The following is an 18,642-nucleotide window of genomic DNA, read 5'->3' on the forward strand; positions in this document are numbered from 1 at the left end:
ATTTAAATGTTTAGATTTGAATAAGTAAAATAAATGTTGCTAGCATTTCTTGATATTAATAAAATAATTATGATGATAAGTTAGTTTGCTGGAACCATACACAGTAACCGTAAATAACGTAATGAAGTACAGGTTTTTCTTATAAACTTTTTGTTTCGTAATTCATTACACCCGTATTGTTTAGGTACACTAGCGCTATCCTGAATTCAGTGGAACACATATGAAACAGGCTCATTTATGTCAGGTTGTGTATGGGTTGCTTATTGCCGGTTTCACTACACCCTGACCCATATTATCGGTATCACTTCACGGTGAAAATCGAGTGAAGTGAATTTAGGTCCTTAGTACGGAAGTCGCTTCAAAGACAAAAGTAATTATTTGGATGAACTTGATGTCATTATGAACATCACGCCATAAACATTTCGTTGAAAAAATGAGTTTTTTCCACTATAGTGATCACTTCACTATGCGTGATACTGGTAATAGGGAAAATCAAGTGAAGTGACATGTAAGTGAAGTGAATGTGAAAGTGGAAGTGAGAACGGTAATAAGGGCCATGATTTAAAATTGTCCTATACATTTGAAAATTTAATAAAACATGAATAAATAGACGAGTAATAAAACTTTTGATCATAATTTATGAACTAATCTCAAAATCCAACCATAAAAACCAAGAATTTCCCAGATATGAAAACAGTACCCAACCTCACTTCTCCGAATTTGATATTTCATCTTACGATTTCTCCATAAATATCAATCAAACATACCACGGAAAGTTACTGAACCATTAATGAACGATTTTCTTTACCATATTTTCACACGGTTTTGTATGTTAGTATTAGATTCATAAGAAAAAAACAAAAACCCGTCATTTTTTTCGAATGTTCACATAAAATCTGAAAATTATCACCATTGCTTAGTTCAAAGCTCGCCACTCGAGCAGCGCAGCGATCGCAAACGAGTTGGTTGGATTCTTTAATATGAGACTTGTTTCGCACATCTTCACGTTTTCAAGAAAATAGGTACTTGTTTGATTTCAGAGTGTAGATTCAGTGTATCCGCAGGGTTGCAATTTCTGCTATAATAAAATTATAGCATTAGTCTAAAAGAAGCAAAAGGGGCAAAAGTTACCTGAACCAGACCAAAGACATCATATTAACAAGATATACAGCTCTCACATTTCCCGAACAAATAATTGGCAACATCCTTTTTTGCGAGCATGTCGCCCTCAGGTGAGTCCGCATCGAGTCTCATACATAGAAGTAGGGGAGAGAAATGTCAAATTCGTGTGCGCCAAAATAGCAGCACTGCGCACCCATACAATTGACATGATATGTTGAATGTAATGCCGTGCGATGGCGTTGCTGAACTGAAGATTGATTTCGCTCTAAGCTGACAGCACAGACTAACAGACATGACAGTATGAGTAATTTCTTATAAAAATAATTTTTCGTGATGCACTAGTTCCACCTATATTGTACTGCGCGAACTATTTACTATCTGTACACCCCTTGTGTTATGTAAAAGTTTTTTTACAAGTTGGTTTCCCCTCGTTTGTCAACACCGATCAGCTGCTTGCAGGGATGCCTGATTTCATCAAAATATTTGAAAATAAATCGTCACAATAAATTATTGGATTATGTTGATAATATATTTAACTTTTTCGCGACGTTGGAAGGTAATCATTTATTTGACTCATCGTTGTTCATCTAGACTATTTTTTATTGTGTTGGTAGTTTTCAACCGAAATTAAGTGGCGGCAGACCAGAAGCAAGTAAATATTGTAACAAAGCGGGTTCGATTTTGTATTGTGTTGGAGGATGAGAAGTAGGCAAAATTATGTACATAGTTTTGGCAATATGTATTAAATCTGTATCCTGCATGAAATTCGCATGGACGTATACAAATCAATACATTACAGGTAATTCTGTATGAATGGCAACTCTGTTAGTAAATGAAAAAAATAAACACAGTCTAGATGACAGACAGGATGTTTTTGATAGGATAACGTAGCGCCATCATGACACATGTGAGTACTGTCCCAAATAAAGGAATATTCAAAATGACCGTTAAAATGATTGAAGAATCTAATTTGAGTGTCCTGTCTGTTAGTCTGTGCTGACAGGGTCTGACCAGACCCTGTCAGCTTGGAGCGATCTCAATCTTCAGTTCAGCAACGCCATCGCACGGCGTCTCATTCAACATGTCATGTCAATTGTATGGGTGCGCAGCCCTGCTATTTTGGCGCGGACGAATTTGACATTTCTCTCCCTTACTTCTATCAAAGATATCATATTAACAAGATATCCAGCTCTCACATTTCCCGAACAAATAATTGGCAACATCCTTTTTTGCGAGCATGTCGCCCTCAGGTGAGTCCGCATCGAATCTCATACATAGAAGTAAGGGAGAGAAATGTCAAATTCGTACGCGCCAAAATAGCAGGGCTGCGCACACATACAATTGACATGACATGTTGAATGAGACGCCGTGCGATGGCGTTGCTGAACTGAAGATTGAGATCGCTCCAAGCTGACAGGGTCTGCTTCTATGTATGAGATTCGATGCGGACTCACCTGAGGGCGACATGCTCGCAAAAAAGGATGTTGCCAATTATTTGTTCGGGAAATGTGAGAGCTGGATATCTTGTTAATATGATATCTTTGCCTGAACTCAACTGCGAACCGCCCGCACTCTCGCAAAGTGCAGTCAGTCTTGAAAGAGCGCTCGAACTCGTCGGTTTAACGGTTTTGATAAGTTTAACGTGCTACGCGGATCTTACAACGTTTGATTTGTTTACATTGTTCAGGACTGAATAGTAGTGAAAAGTGACGATCTCCTGCAACATTGTCTAGTATAATGCACGCGCAGTGAGAGTAAACGAAAAATTCTCCAAATACGTTCAGTTTGCTGAATTTATCGCGTGCAGTAAGTTTTGCTGGTGTTGAGTGTACTTTCCTTCGTCTTGTACAATGCTGGGTGATTGCGTCGCGATAAGTATTGTTTATGTTCGGTCTGATAGTGATTGGGCGGTCTAGTCAGCCAGCAGTGCGTGTCGCTAAGATGCACACAGTCGTGGGGTTCTATTTCATTTACTTTTTACCAGCTTCGGTTCTTGGCTATCAAGTGGATAAATGTTGCAAGGATCCAATTACCAGTAAGAGCATAAGCATATTCAAGTGGCAGTGTATTGGGCAACGTCCGAGATGAGCTAGTAGAACTCACCCACTCTTCTGTGTGTTTAATTGAGCAATGAAAAGTGGAACAAATTAAACGGTTGACGAGTAGTGCCCAACGGAGAAGAAATTTAAAGGTCAATTCCACTAATAGAATAAACGACTGCTTTTAATTAGTGCCTCACTTGATCGCAGTCGATCATGGTCCCTTTGCAATGCCATTTTTTTACCAGTAATCGACGGAGGAAAAGTGGGATACTACCAACAACCCTGGTGGGTTATTGTTTCCGTGTGTAGTAAATAGTAATTGTATCCTATGCTGAAAAATGGAAGGGTAGCAATAACGTTAAGTTTGAACGCACTCCCACAGATAATGTTTGTGAATTCAATAAGCTTGGAGTTAGTGAGCAACAAACGAGCTCCGCATCTTGCATCGGGTTGAAGAAAATTGTGATGGCCAGATATATCCATTGTAGGCTTCTTGTTGCTTTGGTGTGAGCCGAAAGTGTTTTGAAAGAAACTCATTTCCTCACCAGAGCGGCGGGGGATAGTGGTAGCTGAAAATAGAATCTCCACACCGATCCGTTCCAAACAGTTAGTAGTGAAGAAGAAAAATAGGAAATCATTATTTTTCGACTTCAGCCGAAGAGCAATTACGTACGCGAAAACAAGGTGAAGCGGTGGTTGAACCGATGAGCATTGGTTAAGGCCGCCCCGGAACTGATGAGCCGGAATACTGCATCCTAACGGGCGGTGGGTTGTACCAGTGTCTCAGGTTGAATTCATCAGACACACTCACTAAGAAGCCACACGACGAATACGATAAAAATTCGACACGGGATGGGGTTCTTACTGCTTGCCACTGTGGTCTGGTGCCAGTTGCTACTGGTGGAAGCCACTGCCACCACCGGGAACCATCATAACACGTCGCATTCGAAAGGTTAGTTTTTTTTTCTGTACTCTGAATTATCAATTTAGTCGTAAACTCGTTGTCTCTAGTAGGAAACTGTTTTGGATATCTTAGTGTTTAACTAGTATCATTCTTATGTTCTTCTTCCGCAACTGCAGAGATTTTGCCAAATCGTCAATTTGTATTCATAGAATTTTTTTTGTCAATCATGATTTCTTATACAGAGTAAGATTGTGTTTATAGATAGACTTGGTCTAGGGTTCAATCGTCTCTGTTCAAAGTTAAATAATGGCCCAATTTTAAGATTTCTTTAAAAACTGCAGGAGTGGGCAATAGAAAAAAAATAAATGAACAACAAATGACGTGAGTCGATTTAAAAATTCATATTTTTACTATCTCTTCTTATACTTTTTCTCAGTGGAAAGATTGAATACAGTGAGGATTGAGGGGTCTTTGGTTTTTCCATGTTTTAAATGCAAGGCTAATCGTAGTGAGCAGGTTGTTCATAGAATTGACATGTAGTTAGTTGATTCTCGTAGGTTACCAGTGATTTACGAAGACGCCTCCCGTCTTAACCAAATGTCACGAAATCTCCTTATGTAGTCGTGTTCGTAACACACGCACGCAATTCCAGAACCGAATGTTGCTTTATCTCGTTTATGTTTGAGCTGAGACTAAATTACAAATTGTGTTAAATAGTATTTCAAATATATCCCTTCATGTCTAGGTTTATATGTTCTTTTAGTAAAGCCAAGATTTCGAATTTGCTCATTTCAAGAGTGTCATATTGTTCACTTAGATTGTCTTAGATTCTGTCGTTTCAACCGTAGGTAACTTTCTACTTTGTCGGATGAGATGAGACCACGAATTAATCCTGGAAATATTCACAGGTAGTGCGATAAACCACTCAAATTACAACTATTTACTAATAAAAACAAGTTTTTTCATAAGAGCAGCTGTATTCTACATAAAAACCACCAATTAAAATTCCTCGATATGGCTACGAATTTCTTCACCGTCAAGTTAAATCTACGGTGTGTTTTTTCTTTAGCTAGTCGTGCCATGTGTTACTTTTCCTCTGAATCGTAATCTTATCACGGAGCGTAACATTCATGAGAGTTATCGACGTTTCGAAGTGTCTCGTGCGTTATTTTTCAATTAATTATATGTGTTATTGTTAGTATGATATGTAAGTCGTGATGGGTTATGCATGTATCGTTATTTAGTAAATTACTAGCATTTCATGCTATAGTTTTCAATGAGGTTCTAGGCATTACCGCATTACTTCTAGTAGTTACACAAAAGCATAATTTTCTAGCAAGTGCGTTACAAAGTGTTATATGCGCCAGCAGCGTTTTGAATTTGCGCCAAAATTTCATTCAGTAACAATCTTCACGGATCATCACACGCACTTACATGCGTTCCTTTTTGTGTGTTTTGTGAGCTACGAAGCGTTACATGCGTTACATTTTGGAATGTTATGTGTTAGGAAGCCATACATGCGTTACGTTTTTGTATGTTATGTGTTATGAAACGTTACATGTGTTACTTTTTGTATCAGGTGTACAACTTTGCTTCCGCCGTTTTCCGATAGGGGGCTGTACCGGCTGAGGCTGGTCAAAATACATAGATGATAACGAATTGTCATCGCCGTTTCAGTGACAGTTGTTCTTGTTTTCGTATTATTCATGCTCGAAAATGTCTGTTTATGTGCCCAATTCTCGCCATTTGCGGGAAGTTTTAATTTTCTGTTACAATTCGAAAAAATGCAGCTGAAGCGCATCGAATGCTCTCAGAAACTTACGGTGATGCTGTTCTGAGGAAAAGAACGTGTCGGGAGTGGTTTCAACGTTTTAAAAATGGTGATTTCGATGTCGAAGACAAACATGGTGGTGGAAGAGAAGAAACCTTCAAAGATGAACAACTAGAAGCATTGCTTGATGAAGATTCGTGCCAAACCCAAGAAGAGCTTGTCGAATCGTCGGGAGTAAGTCAGCAAGCCATTTCAAAACGTCTCAAGGCCCTGGGCATGATTCAGAGAGGAGGAAACTGGGTGCCGTACGAGTTGAAACCGAGGGACATCGAGCGCCGACTATGTGTATGTCAGTAACTGCTTCAAAGACAAAATCGTAAGGGGTTTTTCCATCGAATCGTAACCGGTGATGAAAAGTGGGTTCGATACGATAATCCTAAACGCAGAAAATCATTGGGAAAGCCCGGGCATGCTACTTCGTCGAAGGCAAAACCGAATATTCACGGTGCCAAGGTTATGATTTGTATTTGGTGGGATCAGCTCGGTGTGATTTACTGCGAGCTCTTAAAACCGGCTGAAAACCATCACAGGAGATCGCTACTGAACGCAAGTGATGCGCCTTAGTCGCGCGCTAAAAGAAAAGCGGCCGCAATATCAAGAGCGACATGACAAAGTCATCCTCCAACACGACAATGCTCGGCTTCACGTCGCAAAAGTGGTCAAAAAGTACCTGGAAACGCTGAAATGGGAAGTCTTGTCCCATCCGCCGTATTCCCCAGATGTCGCCCCTTCTGACTTCCACCTATTCCGATCGATGGCACACGGCCTGGCAGATCAACATTTTCAATCCTTCGAAGAGTTGGAAAAATGGAAGCGTCAAAAGATGACTCCTTTTTTCGAGCCGGGATCCGAAAATTGCCGGAAAGATGGGAGAAAATTGTCGCTAGCGACGGACAATACTTTGAATAATACATCTGTAAGCACTTTTTCGCCATGAAGCTTTTAATTTTTAGAAAAAACGGCGGAAGCAAAGTTGTACACCTGATATGTTATGTGTTAGGAAACGTTACTTGCGTTACTTTTTGTATGTTATATGTGTTAGGAAACGTTACATGCGTTACCTTTTTTTATGTAATACGTGTTACGAAGCGTTACATGCATCACTTTTTTATTTTATAGGTGTTACGAAGCGTTGCATGCGTTACTGTTTTAATGTTAGGAGGCGTTACTTGCGCTATTTTTTGTAAATTATAGGTATATCGAAGCGCCAGTTTTTTAGCGTTACATGCGTTACTTTTTTTGCAAGGTGTTACGCTACTTTTTTGATGTTTTAGGTGTTAAAAAGCGTTACATGCATTACTTTTTTGTATTTCATAGGTGTTACGAAGCGTTACATGCGTTACTTTTTAATTTTATATGATATTAGGAAGCGTTACGTGCGTTACTTATTTGTGTATTATAGGTTTTACGATGCGTTACATGTTTTGCAAGTTCATAGGTGTTACGAAGTGTTACATCCGTTACTTTTTTTATAAGTTATAGGTGTTATAAAGCGTTACTTTTTTATAAGTTGTAGGTGTTACGAAGCGCTACATGCGTTACTTTTTTACAAATCGCAGATGTTACGAAGCGTTACATGCGTTATTTTTTTAATATTATGTATGTTAAGAAGCGTTTTATTCGTTACTTTTTATGTGTTAGAAAGCGATACATGTGTTACTTTTTACTAGTCACAAGTGCTACGAAGCGTTACATGAGTTACTTTCTGAACGTTACATGTGTTACGAAGCGTTACATGTGTTACTTTTTTGAAGTTATGTATGTTAAGAAGCGTTACATGCGTTACTTTATTACAAGTTTTATGCTTTACGAAGCGTTATATGTGTTATCCGTTTTCACATTACAAGCGTTACGATGCGTTACATATGTTACTTTTTTGCAGATAATGTGTTACAAAGTGGAGCTTGCGTTACTTTTTTTGTAATTTTTAGATGCTACAAAGTGTTAAATGCAATACTTTATTTTGTAAATAACAAGTGCTTCACAGTCTTACATGTGTTTTATTAATTATAGGTTTTACGAAGAATTACATGCGTTACTTTTTTGTAAGTTGTGGGTGTAACATAGGGTTTTTTTGTGTTTTAACTTAGTCCAATTTCCATGCTAACTACTTTGAAATTGCTTGTTTGAACTTAGTTCAGAACCATTCGGGTCAGTCTCAAATTTGGTTCTTCTATCGAATTCGCTCACATTCCCGTTGTTGAGTGCGAATCGAGTTTTCGTTTCGTGAAAATTGTTTGCTCGATGAAATTACCCGAGTCAGTTGTAGGTTTCTCAAGTGGAAACGATATTATCAAATCTGTATAAAATGTTCTGAAAGATTCTCTTTGTTTACTTTCTCTTTCGATTATTACGGTACTCTTAGCAATCCTTTTCCCCAATTTTTTACCGATAATAATAACTTAAGCTATCATCTTTTAATCTGCACTTACCGAAAAAAGTGCAGGAATATTTTGCAATAAATGGCGAGGCTAGAACATTCATGCTCGAATTCGAAAAAAAACAATAGTTTGTAACAAAGAAACATGATTCCTACTAGTTCGAAACAAACGATTTCTTTTTTTTTTGGGACAGATATTCGTAGTCATTAAGGAGACTTTTCTAAACCTGGAGATGCGAGAAAATGTGACCTGGCCCTCCTGGTTCATACATTCTCATGCCACATTCGAATGCAATGCGTTCTAACCTGTCGTAAATCACTTGACTCTGAGGTCACCGACGTGAGTTTTGCACTGCTCGGACCCTATGTAATTGATCATGTGCTTAGAGGTTTGGCTAGGTTCGGATTTAGCTGTTTTTTCCCCTTACTATTGTACCGAGGAGTGTGGAAAGAAGAGAAACTGCCAGAACTGTTTATGGGTTTGTCTTTTTATAGAACCACTACATAGGGATACCGCCTGGATGGCTGGCAAACAAGCAAACAAAAATAAATGATCCGCTTCGAATGGAGTGTATGCTTCTCTGGTCCAGTCATGCAGGAGGTGAAGTTCACTTGTTTTTTTTTCTTTTGTAAATCTCACTCCCAGGATGTGTGTAGGTATGGAAAAAACGTTCGGTTCGGCTGGCATCCCACATTGCGTACGATCGAAATGCCATTGGCTGGATGTAAACAAAACGCTGCTTTCCGATGTAGATCTGAGTTCATAAACTAATGGTGTGTTTGTTATGTCGAACTGACTGACTATGCGTGCACATTTCGCCAAAAACAAAACCTCTATAGTTGTGACGTCGTTTCATGTGTCGATACCATTGCGTTATCCGGTGGCGCCACTCTCCGAATCCGATGGATGGAAAGGTGAAATTTTATTTTTGAATTAACCCGACTTAACTTTTCTATGCGATGAGTAGCTAATTTTTGGTTGAACGTTTTAATGTTTTTTTTTACTTCTCGCACTCGCACATGGCTAAGTTAGAGGGGGGTTTTAACCCTTCCTGTGCTTGCTGCATGCTTTATGCACTTCACCTTTTCGTTCAGTTTCTTTGCTTTGGTCTTAAGGGGTCTTTTGAGCGTGTGGCTGTTTTTGTTGTAGTCGAAATTAAGAGAAAAACAAAGTAAAAAGAACACGAGAGCACTTCGTGTCTTCTTCGCATGCAATGATTTTTTTCTTCTGTTTTCTCTCATCTTTTGGTTTTCATTTAAAAATTCACACTTTCCTCAACACGTCGCTGGACTCAGCCCAACACGCAACGTACTGGCTGTTGCTGCTTGCCGTAATAATTTATGCCGGTGCAGCCATCATTGAAAAGTCTGTACTTTGCTCTACTTGTGTACACAAAACACTTTACGAAACAGTCGATCCTTCTTCATAATCGAATTAGATGAAAAATTGCATACACTTGTGAAGCGGTTGGAATTGTGTTGTGTTTTGAATTGCGGGAGGGGGACGCGGCTGTAAATCTTACGATCTGTCAAGGCGATTAAATCTAACACACCAATCAGATTATCTTAATAATCCTTTGTTTGGATGGAGCTTTCCAATAAAGCCAACAAACTTTTGTAGCACTCGGTAAACAAGAAAACAAAAACCCCAATCAACCCATTAAACTCGGTTTCGGTTTGGTTTGTCCTCTTTCGTTGCCGTTATTCCACTTTTGTCCGTCCGAAGAGTTCTCCCTGTTGGCTTTTACTCGATGTAGCCGGTAGTCCGCACAACGCATTGCATCCCATTGCCATACATTCGTAGTCCACAGGCATATCGGACACTGCACTCGGCGAGTGGACGAACGTCCCAATCCGTTTACGAAGTCATGATCTGCGGGAGCTGTGGCGATTTTTTTTTCATCTTTCAAGGTTTTCTGCTCTAATTCATACATATTTTCCCGATCTTCATCTCAGGATTCTCGTGATCCTGGAACATTTCTGCTGGTCCAGAGGACTAATAACAGTCTCGACGGCAAAGTCCATAACAATCAAGTTTTACCTTTTTCTAGGTCTCATTAGGAGCCCAGAGGTAGTGGTGGTTTCCTCGAAATTGGTTCGGACACGAAACACGACGACGGTGCTATCGCTAAAAAGGAGATCGCCTCTCGTTAGAAACAGTTCCAACTTCCAGTTCCATAAAAGGTAAAGGCGAGCCCAGAGGGTAAACTCGCTCGCTCCACGCCAGACTCCTTACGGTTTCATCATTGCGCTGTAACTTCCAATTAGAAAGGGACCACCGCACACCAACTTCCGTCCCGGTCATCGTTCAGGTGAATTCGTGCTGCCAATCGATGTTCGCCATGTTCTAGTTTTTTTTTCTTTCTTGCCAACGGCGGCCCTACGTTGGCATGCATTGTTTATCTCGATACCGGTAAGAAAGTTCATACTGGACGAGTTCCATTCGTGAAAACTGCAAGCGAATCGATTAGCGAGTGGAATTCTGCTTGGTTGCTATGCCTGTCGTCGGTTCATCCAACCGCAGCCAACGGTCAGCCAACCACACACAGAAAACCCCGTACCAATCGATCCGCATGGAAGTCGCACATCATTATTATACCTCCTAGTCCCTGCCGTACTTGATCCGAATGATGGACGCTTGGAGCAGCACAACCGAACGGGACAATATCACGGGAGGAACCATTTCTAGCCTGGCTTGCAGCAGCTAGGCTATGATCGGATAATGTTATGGTTACTTACTTGCAGGGTTATGCAATTTTCTTTCGCTTCTGCCTTCTTTTCCTAGAGCGGACCGAAACGGTGGTAACCAAATTGGTTCGATTCCTCGTCTGTGGTTGCTTTGATGGCTTCGAATGCACTGAAGTAACTGAACAATGGGTGCCTGTTATAAGTTATAACCCTACGGGGGAAAACAGATACAAGATACGAGATCAGGATTTGTTCCTCTTTCGGAATGTTTCCTGTTTTTTTTGCTGTTATCGAACAAGCACAACCAGATACGGAACAGTATATTATGAAGAAAATTCTGTGCAATATAGATTCAATCCACTTGCTAACTGAAATAGAATGTTTTTTTATGACGCTTTCCAATTCAAACAATTGAACATTTTTCAAACATTCTGACGTAGATTTCATCACTTGATACATCTCTCTGGCGCTGCGAAAAAGAAGACCATGCCATGCAACTACTGAGTTGTTAACAAAATAGTGAACATTGGAACAAGATATTTAAAAGAGAAGTTTTTCTCTTCTAACTATCCAATTCTAGCTATTCTAATTTCAACAAAATTAGGATTTAAAATATTCTAAAATCAAGTGACCAAGTACTGTTCGGAAAAAAATCAAAATCTAAACAAGAAGATTGACGAAATTTTAAGGTTACATCGGGTAACTCCAAAGGGACGGGGTGAACGTGAGCCAAACTATTAATAGAACGGTTATTTATAACCTAGTGAGATACTATTTATTTGAGAAGACAGCATAGACTGAACTGAAAATAAACATCTAACAATATTGTATATTTAACGTTTCGTCTTTGACTCATTAATGCGCTAGCAGTTTCTGGTAAACTGCTAACGCTATCTAACGGTTCAACATAAACTGCTAAGCAGACGTAAGGTTAAGAAGTGTATTGAAAATAAGCTATCCACAAACTTTTCTTTCAAATTATGATAAAAATATTTTACTCAAACTAAAAATCGATCCTTTATTGTACTCTAATTTAATTTGGATACGACTTCCGGTTCAGGAGTTACGGGATATTGTCAAAAAAAATCATTTTCTAGAGCGTGTTTCTGTTCTAGGCTATGTAAAAACGAATGAACTTATATGGAAAGGCTATGCGATCACTGTGAAAACCGACTTCTGAATTGTCATTCAATTTTCTCAGAGATGGTTGAACCGATTTTCACAAACTCAGTTTCAATTCAAAGGTCTTCTGGTCTCATAGACTGCTATTGAACTTTATCCCGATTCGACTTCCGGTTCCGGAATTACAAGGCAATATGTGCAAAACTATGAGAAAATGTGCACTCGATTTTCTCGGAATTTTCTTAATTGATTTCTACAAAATAAGATGCAAATAAAAGGTCTTGAAATTCTTTAAAAATTCACAAAAAAGTTGATCCAGATCCGGCTTTCGATTCCGGTATTACAGCACGATAAGTGAAAAATTTTCAATTTCATGAGTATTTTTTCAAAACTGATGGCGAAACGAGGTGCAAATTTTTATAAAATTTATATTTATATTTATATAATTTGATGAATTCATCTAGTTGTCCTTATTAGTTAGTGGATATATAAATCATGAGCATAAACTTAGCGAGGCACCTCTCAGCGTATACGCAAATAGGTGAATAATTTGTTGCTAATTAGTTATAGTTATTTTGAATTTGTTGCTCAATTTCTTTTTTAGTACTTCACTAAGTTAGCGAAGCCTCTCTCCCAAATATGCTTCTAAAGAAATCGAAGACTGGTGAATAATTTTTTGCTAATTAGTTACGGTAATTTAGAATTTGTTGTTCAATTTTTTTAAATACTTTGCTAAGTTCATATGAAGTTGCCGTAACTAATACGCAACAACATGGGGGAACGGGTATAGCGTGATGGGTAAGTCAAGCTGTCCACTTGGGTTCGATTCCCAACCCCGCACATAGGGTCAAAAAACTTTTCTGGCCCGAAGAGGTGAATGATCACAATGTTAAAACCTCTATAATCGAAAAAAATAATAATAAGCAACAAATTATTCACTGGGCTTTGATTTGTTTTGAAGCATATTTGGAAGGGGGGCTTCGCTAACTTCATATGAACTTATCGAAGTACTCAAACAATTAAAAAAAATGAGCAACAAATTCAAAATTACCGTAACTAATTAGAGAAAAATTATTCACCTATTTGCGTTATCATCGCTGAGAGGTGCCTCGCTAAGTTCATGCTCATATATAAATCTACTTTGGGACTACTAGTCCCCGGTTTCCGCTTTCGAACGCACCGGTAATAGTGAAGTAAAGCACCAAATATGGAACTCACTTCGATTTTTCAGCCAAGGTTAAACCGATTTTCACACATTATCATTCAAATTAAAGCTCTCAGTGTAAAAAGATACTGCGCAATTTCATCCAGATTCTTCATTATAGAGCGATGAGTGTCAAAACTTTCTAACTGTCATACAAAATTATGCAAATCAGGTACGCGTCGGAATGTGCTGGTACGGAAGAAGAAAACACCACCGCCTAGCACACAGTGTGCTTTGTTCAATTTTTATAGCGTGCAGGGTTGCCATATTCAAATCTATATCAACTTGACATTAGAGTGCCTATAACCAGAGTGACGACATCTCATCCGTAATGCTGGCAACAATAAAAAACATTCCATTAACTTTACATTGAATTGACAGGTCGTTTGCTCGTTTGGAACTGGTAGCTGTCATTCCAAACGAACAGCTGTCGCCACTCTGATTATAGTCACTCTACTTGACATAACTGTTTACAAATTGAAAAGGTTGTGGTAAGTTATACCCAAAGAAAGTTTTCAATTTTATTCAAGTTTGAAAAAAAAAGTTCTTGACAGAATCTTCTAGTGATCTAGTGATCTAGGTTTTAAAAATATAAGTAATATGAGAAAGGCATCGACACACCACCAAGTGTATTAAAAAAGGTTTTAATGTTTTTTTACGTTATGAAATGTTTGATTTTTATGTAAAGTGTTATTTTTTGTTACTTGTACTAAATCGTAGGTGTTATGAAACGTTACATGCGTTTTTTCTCAATAGACCATTAGACCATGTAACTTTATCACGATGCGGATCACCATGTACTTTATCACGATGCGGAGCTTGGACTTCACTTTTAAAACGACATCACAACGGACCAGTGATTCGGTTCATTGTAAGAGCTAACCTCAAGTAATCAATAAGCTTCAAAACGAGGTCTTATTTTAGCTTTTTATACAAATGTAGAGTTTTCATTGAATACTCATCAATCCTGCATGCTATTGTAAAGCTGATATAAAACCACAAAAGGTGAAAGATTCAGCTGTAATAATGCTGATGCTAATGCTAATGAGATTGATTGCTTTTTTTTGGCACTAGTAATGTTATTACAAAATCCAATGTACAAATGTCAAAATGGAAAGACAGACTTTTGTTTTTTTTTGTTTTTAAATAACTATTTATTGGAATATGAGTTAAAATTAAATTATTAAGATTTAAATTGGGTGTTCAGCCACAAGTGGTGACTTTTCAGCCCTAGACCGACTTTTGCTGATGCTCTTAAACATATCATAACATAAGTTATGGTTTGATGTCAAAAATAAATTTTATCCGTTTTAATTTCTTCTTTATCATTAACAAAACAGATTTGTAGAGACAAGAAAAAAACTGCTCAGAACAGTCATTGCGTAAATGTGTAATGTCTTTATTGAGTAGTTCCCTACATTTAGCTCCTATGATTTATGTTTTGCCTTCGATGCGTCTCGAACCTGGAACCCTTCCCTTATCACTTCTTTTTTGTTCAGGAAATTCTTATAAGCAGTCGAAATATTTGATTATTAGTTCTTGAAGCAGACTTAGCTGGATAGACAAGAGAAATGAAATCATCATTTCCAAACTTCCACTTCAGATATTCGGTGAAGCTAATTGCTAATTTGTCCCATAAAATTGTGCTTTTTTCCAATCCGTTATATTGTAATGGCGTTTTTCATTGAGAAACACTGGTGGCGTGGATTGCTCTGGTTTTGCACTTTCGAGCAGAAATGGCAATGAAACACCGTCAAAATATTGCATTTCTGCTCGAAAGTGCAAAATCAGAGCAATCCACGCCACCAGTGTTTTTCAATGAAAAACGGCATAAGATACAATGCGGGCAGTTCTTTCGTCGCTGCTTGATGCATGAAAAGCTGCACTTCGAAGAAATTATTTTCAGTTTTCCATATTCTTTTCGCGTTCTTGTTATGTTTTCACCGGGTAAACTGAGCAGTTAATTTCCAATATCCCAGCAAACAGCCTAATCATCAAAATAAACGATATAAAAAACATTATACTTATTCGACAATGGATGATAAATGGAATTGCTAATGGTTGTAAATTCTATATAAGTACTTTATTATTATACCAAGCTACGTAACTACAGTGTTTCAGGCAATTAAAACACAAATATATGGCTTAAACGCAATATTGAGGTTACAATATGACACGTATGTCCTATTAGTGTTGATTTAATGCCAGCTCGGTGCTTTCGCCTAATGCCTGTGGCTACTTGCAACGCATGCCGCTTGTTCATATGGTTCGTAAATCATCGTAAAATTGAACAACTGAAGGATTTCCGGGTTTCAAATTTTCAAATCAATAATATCTCTTCTAATAAATGTCAAGCAAACTTCACTTTATCTATTTATAAATTGAATTCTTCATGATACTCAAATCGTAGTAGTATTATTTGAGGCCAATCTTGTGAAGGAAGAGACTGATAAGAATATATACGGGATGGATACAACAATTCTACGAAAACTCGTTCAATTTTGCATCATAGCTTTGACTTGGCTGAATCTTTGAATGTTGAATTTTTGAACATTGAAAAATGTTCGAGTTGAGATGAAACTGAGATAAATTGCCTGATGTTGTTCCATCATTTATTACTGATTCGCGGTGTTTTAAATTCCCAAGGCTGATTTTTCGTTTCATAGGTTTCCCTGTTGGACATTGGTCAGCTCTCGGACCATACTGAAGGAACACGGGAACGTGACCGAAGGTCGTCGAATCCTGACCGATGGAATCAGATGGTGTCTTCGAAGCAAACAACATCGGCCGCATCCAAAAATTACCAGTGCGGATGCCAATAACCCCTACCTCCAAGCCTCTTACCCGCTTGGAACAGGTTTAACGTGTTTCATTATCTTGACTTGTTGGCGTCGGGCAATGCGGCGTCCCGTACAACTTTCCAGTTTCTCTTAACAGTGAAAAATTTGACTGTTTGCAAAAAAAAAATGAAAAACAGGCTGTTTTGTGGATGAGTTAACGAGAATCAGTTTGATGAATTGCGGTAAATACTTATTAGCAGCTCCAAAGTCGATAATCTTCGGTACCGGTTTGGAAATTCGATGCTTCTGAATGCTGCATACAATTATGACCTCATGGTGCCTGCTAAGTCGGTCATCAAGTTTGAAAACAGATAATTCATCTATGGTAACCGAAGTTCAATTAAAAATTTGATCCAACTGAAATAAGTGAAAGGCAGATGGCAAACCGTTACTAGTTTGGTATAGGAAAATAGGTGTTAATTACAGTTCAGTTTCAGCTCACACTGGCATAAATTAGAAGGCCGTGACTATTGAGCCATGTAAAAGCGATTCAAAACCGATCATTTCTGTTGTTGGCAACGGTTACTATGATAGTTGGAGGTATGATGACTGAATTGATGACTTACTAATTTTTGTTTTTCATCCCTTGCACATTTGACATTGTCGCACGAATCTCAAGATTGAAAGATACAACTAGCACTGGAGAATAAACAGCGGAAACTTGTTTTCCGGTTTGTGACAATGTTGCACATTCGTTGCATTTCGCAGACCTTTACAGCTCTTTATTCTTCGGTATCCGAAACGTTTCCCGTTGTACATTTGTGAATCGATAAATTTACCCGAATATTTTCATAATTATGATTCATTCCAGCAGGGATCTCGATCTCGTGTTGTCGGTCTTCGTTTTTCCTTTCTTGGAATACTTTCCAAGCGTGCGTGAGCTCCAAGAGTGCAGCTTAAACAAGGGGTCATCAGTCCAACTTGGAACTGACGTTTAGGTCAATGAAGGCCCAATGTCGCTCAGAATAAAATGTCGTAAATCAGTTTGTTTCCGGTTAAATTCTACTCAATCCAATATATTTTCTACAAATCCAATCTTACCCGATGGAAGACCCCTCGGATGAGCCTGCAAACCACGCTATTCCCCGTTTGGCCCTCTTTGGAGCACCTCGCCGAAGAATTTCATTTGTGCAACCTGTGCTTGACGTTATGTAGAAAGAAGGGCCCAAGCAGAAGATTTACTCTTGTCGGTCGGCTGATGCTGCTTGCAGATACGAACATGACGATGATGATGATGATGATGACGATGCATTTATGATGCGGCTTAGTCATCGCGTGAAGCGTTTGTGTGGGAATGTGGTTTTCCTTATATTTCTTAGGGATCGGGCCCTCGATGCTTACCCCCTTTTTTCAAACAATTATGGGTATGTGCATATCTAATGGGCAAACAGGTTCACGAAGTTGACCTTTTTTTCCAGAATGGTTCAATGCTTTCGAGTTAGCGCTAATTATATTCAGAGATTTACATGGTTCAATGTTGATGAGTAAGAAAGTCACATAAATGCGCCCTGCATCGAAATGATTCGTTCAACAGATGTCACTCTTCCTACGCGTGTGGTTTCTATGTTTGTTTTTTTTTTTTTGAATCGAAGTAACCACAGCCGCGCGGTACGCAGATATGCTTGATCCGTTTTGCCCCACGTATGCAAATGCAATTTTATCTAACATGACAGCTTCAGTTGCTACTGATGGTTAACCCACATACGGTTTGGTACCAAAGAAGACAGAGCAAACTTTGGACGTTGGTTTTGACCAGTCGAAAGGGAAAGGAAACATTTACCGACAACTGAAATAAATGGATAATTAAGCTACGTTATATAGCAATTCAGAAAAAAATATTCAGAAATTTCTGAGTCCAAGTTACGAAAAACTTCGAAGGGAGTTTCAGAAAAAAAGCGAATGGATGCGGCGCACATCTCTACCTATAACCAACAGTAGAGCTTAAGATTCCGGACTTTTAACATCAAGAAAAAGATAGAACAAGGCGATACTTTTTGTCCGCTGTGGTTTTGTCTTTCTATTAACGCTCGTTCTACAGAGTACTCTCGGTTTTGGAAAACAGTGACATAAAGCTAAACGGGGATCGAGAGACCATAACATGTCGACTGTTAATATTAAAACAATACTCGACGTAAGAGTTGTAGCAGATGTGACATTTATTGAACGTTCCATATAGTTCCAGTTAAAATTTTCGTTTATTTTTCTTCCTTCCGGATCACTGAAATGAACGATAGCCGTTTCGCCGAAAGCCATATTACTTGCCCAAACAGACTAGGGATCTTTATTAAAAGTGTTTATTTACGGTTACTAATAGATGAACCAGATTAAGGCGGTCGAAGGTCGCGAATGCACTGAAATCACATCAGTCTAGGTTCATTTGTTTTGTCCGGTTTACCCAAAGTTATTTTATTCGACTAAGTGAAGTCCTAGTGAAATAACATAAGATAACAAGAGTTATACCCGATTGATATACCATCGTATCATATAAGGTACGATTCGGCTAAATGAC

At 38.5% G+C, this 18,642-nt stretch overlaps 1 protein-coding gene across 1 annotated transcript in view; it reads left to right on the plus strand.

Annotated features, from left to right (window-relative positions):
- The first annotated feature begins 2,703 nt into the window (after nucleotides 1–2,703).
- The window catches only part of LOC131436936 (uncharacterized), a 73,278-nt gene continuing 57,339 nt past the window's right edge, over nucleotides 2,704–18,642 (plus strand). The window contains exon 1 of the mRNA XM_058605941.1: nucleotides 2,704–4,116. Within this exon, the coding sequence (XP_058461924.1) occupies nucleotides 4,017–4,116 (100 nt within the window). The 5' untranslated portion in view covers nucleotides 2,704–4,016. The remainder of the gene's footprint in view (nucleotides 4,117–18,642) is intronic.

Source organism: Malaya genurostris, chromosome 1 (genome assembly GCF_030247185.1).
Source record: "Malaya genurostris strain Urasoe2022 chromosome 1, Malgen_1.1, whole genome shotgun sequence".
In the NCBI taxonomy this organism is placed as follows: domain Eukaryota; kingdom Metazoa; phylum Arthropoda; class Insecta; order Diptera; family Culicidae; genus Malaya; species Malaya genurostris.